The sequence below is a fragment of the Malurus melanocephalus genome, unplaced genomic scaffold (genome assembly GCF_030028575.1).
Source record: "Malurus melanocephalus ecotype Western Australia unplaced genomic scaffold, MMel_1.1 scaffold_8, whole genome shotgun sequence".
Lineage (NCBI taxonomy): Eukaryota > Metazoa > Chordata > Aves > Passeriformes > Maluridae > Malurus > Malurus melanocephalus.
In genome coordinates, this window is record NW_026623240.1 from 272347 (window position 1) to 273849 (window position 1503).

At 34.8% G+C, this 1503-nt stretch overlaps 1 protein-coding gene across 3 annotated transcripts in view; it reads right to left on the minus strand.

The window, feature by feature from the left end:
- Positions 1-679: 679 nt before the first annotated feature.
- Positions 680-1503, minus strand: part of SNX7 (sorting nexin 7) — a 28474-nt gene continuing 27650 nt past the window's right edge. The window contains exon 8 of one of the 3 annotated variants that reach the window (XM_057373354.1): positions 680-1064. In XM_057373354.1, coding sequence (XP_057229337.1) covers positions 984-1064 — 81 coding nt within the window. In that variant the 3' untranslated portion in view covers positions 680-983. The remainder of the gene's footprint in view (positions 1065-1503) is intronic. The other 2 variants (XM_057373336.1, XM_057373345.1) reach the window with 2 other exon arrangements.

The window sequence follows — 1503 nt, forward strand, 5'->3', positions numbered from 1 at the left end:
AAGCCTGTGGCTTGCTCAGACYTTAACTACCAGGGAGAACRACTGCAGAAACTACAACTGGAGGACCTTTTGGGTGGAATAATTAAGTGACTGAAAGACTTTTGACATATTGCATGAGTGAATCGGCTGATCATTTTAATGCAAACCTCTTTTATTTTCTTAACCCCTTCTCTTCCAWATTCACTTTCTAAAGAGGGAAGAAGTTAAGGATTACAGGAGGGTTCGCCATGAGAGCAGAAGGTTTCACCCTGCAAACTCTAAATGGTCTTGTGTTGGCAGGATCAAAACGGTTATCACTATCACTATTACCTACTAATATCACTGTCCAAACAGTCTGTTTCATGAACTCTCACTCTTTCTTTATCCCTTAAAAAATGTCAAATTAAAGATGTCTAATAGACCTGTAAATACTGCAAATGAAAGCTAAATTAACTGTATTTTAAAGCAGCATAAATCTCACAGAACATGTTTGGCATCTTTATGTACCATGTTGCCATTGGGCAACTAGCGAGATCTATTAAAATAATCCTAAAGTTCTAGTCCTCGAAGACTACACAAGGTAATTTCACAAGTGCAAGAAATTACTCAAGGAAAAGAATCTAAGAAGCATGCTAAAATAGCAAAATTCTTCTAAAAAAGACTAGAATACAGAATGATGATAGAATTTACTTATTAATTTTTTTATTAAAATGGAACTATTTTTACATATTTAAAATATTTTATATCCAAATTGTGCAATATTTATGAAAAAAATTGTATGCAAATACATAAAAATATGTAAAATCAGAGCTAAGCAATATAAAGCAATATATAGCATGTTTTAAAATGTATTTCAGGACTAGAATACCTGAGTGTTCAATAAGCTGGTTTCCTGCATTTCACTGATTTTAACAGTTAAATTTAAAAATGTATCTGATCTCATATAAAGCACTTTGGTTGGGAGAAACTGCATGGGAAAGGCAGAGATCAAGCGGAGATATAATTCAAGGCCTGTCTTCAGAATCTGCATCCACATGAAGATCCACTGTTTGAGATGCTAGGAAGGATTCCCACGTAGCAAGGCACTTAAAAAAACCAAATACATWCACATGAGTACAGCAGGCAGATTTCTGTAAACTGTTAGCCAAGGAGAAAAAGAATAAAAAACACAGCAGAATGCACACACATTGTCACAAGCTGCGTTTGTAGGACTATGGTAAGAGCAAAATATGGTTTCCTAGGCAGCTCAGTGATATGCAAAACATTAACTAACATGCTGAGTGAGCTGTAAAGGTCAATTTTACATAATGACAAGCACACACTGTGAGCATTGTAATTGTATGTTGTAGCATGGAAGATGCTAACATTAATTATGCTCTTCTTTAATCTCTTCCTTTAGTTACAGGCAAAGATCTCTTCCAAATAGAAAGCACATTGTCAGGCACCGTTCCCTTGTAATCTCTGTGGATTGCTATTGTACACCCAATTTTCCTTCCTTCCAAGTTAAATTAAACTTTTTTTTTT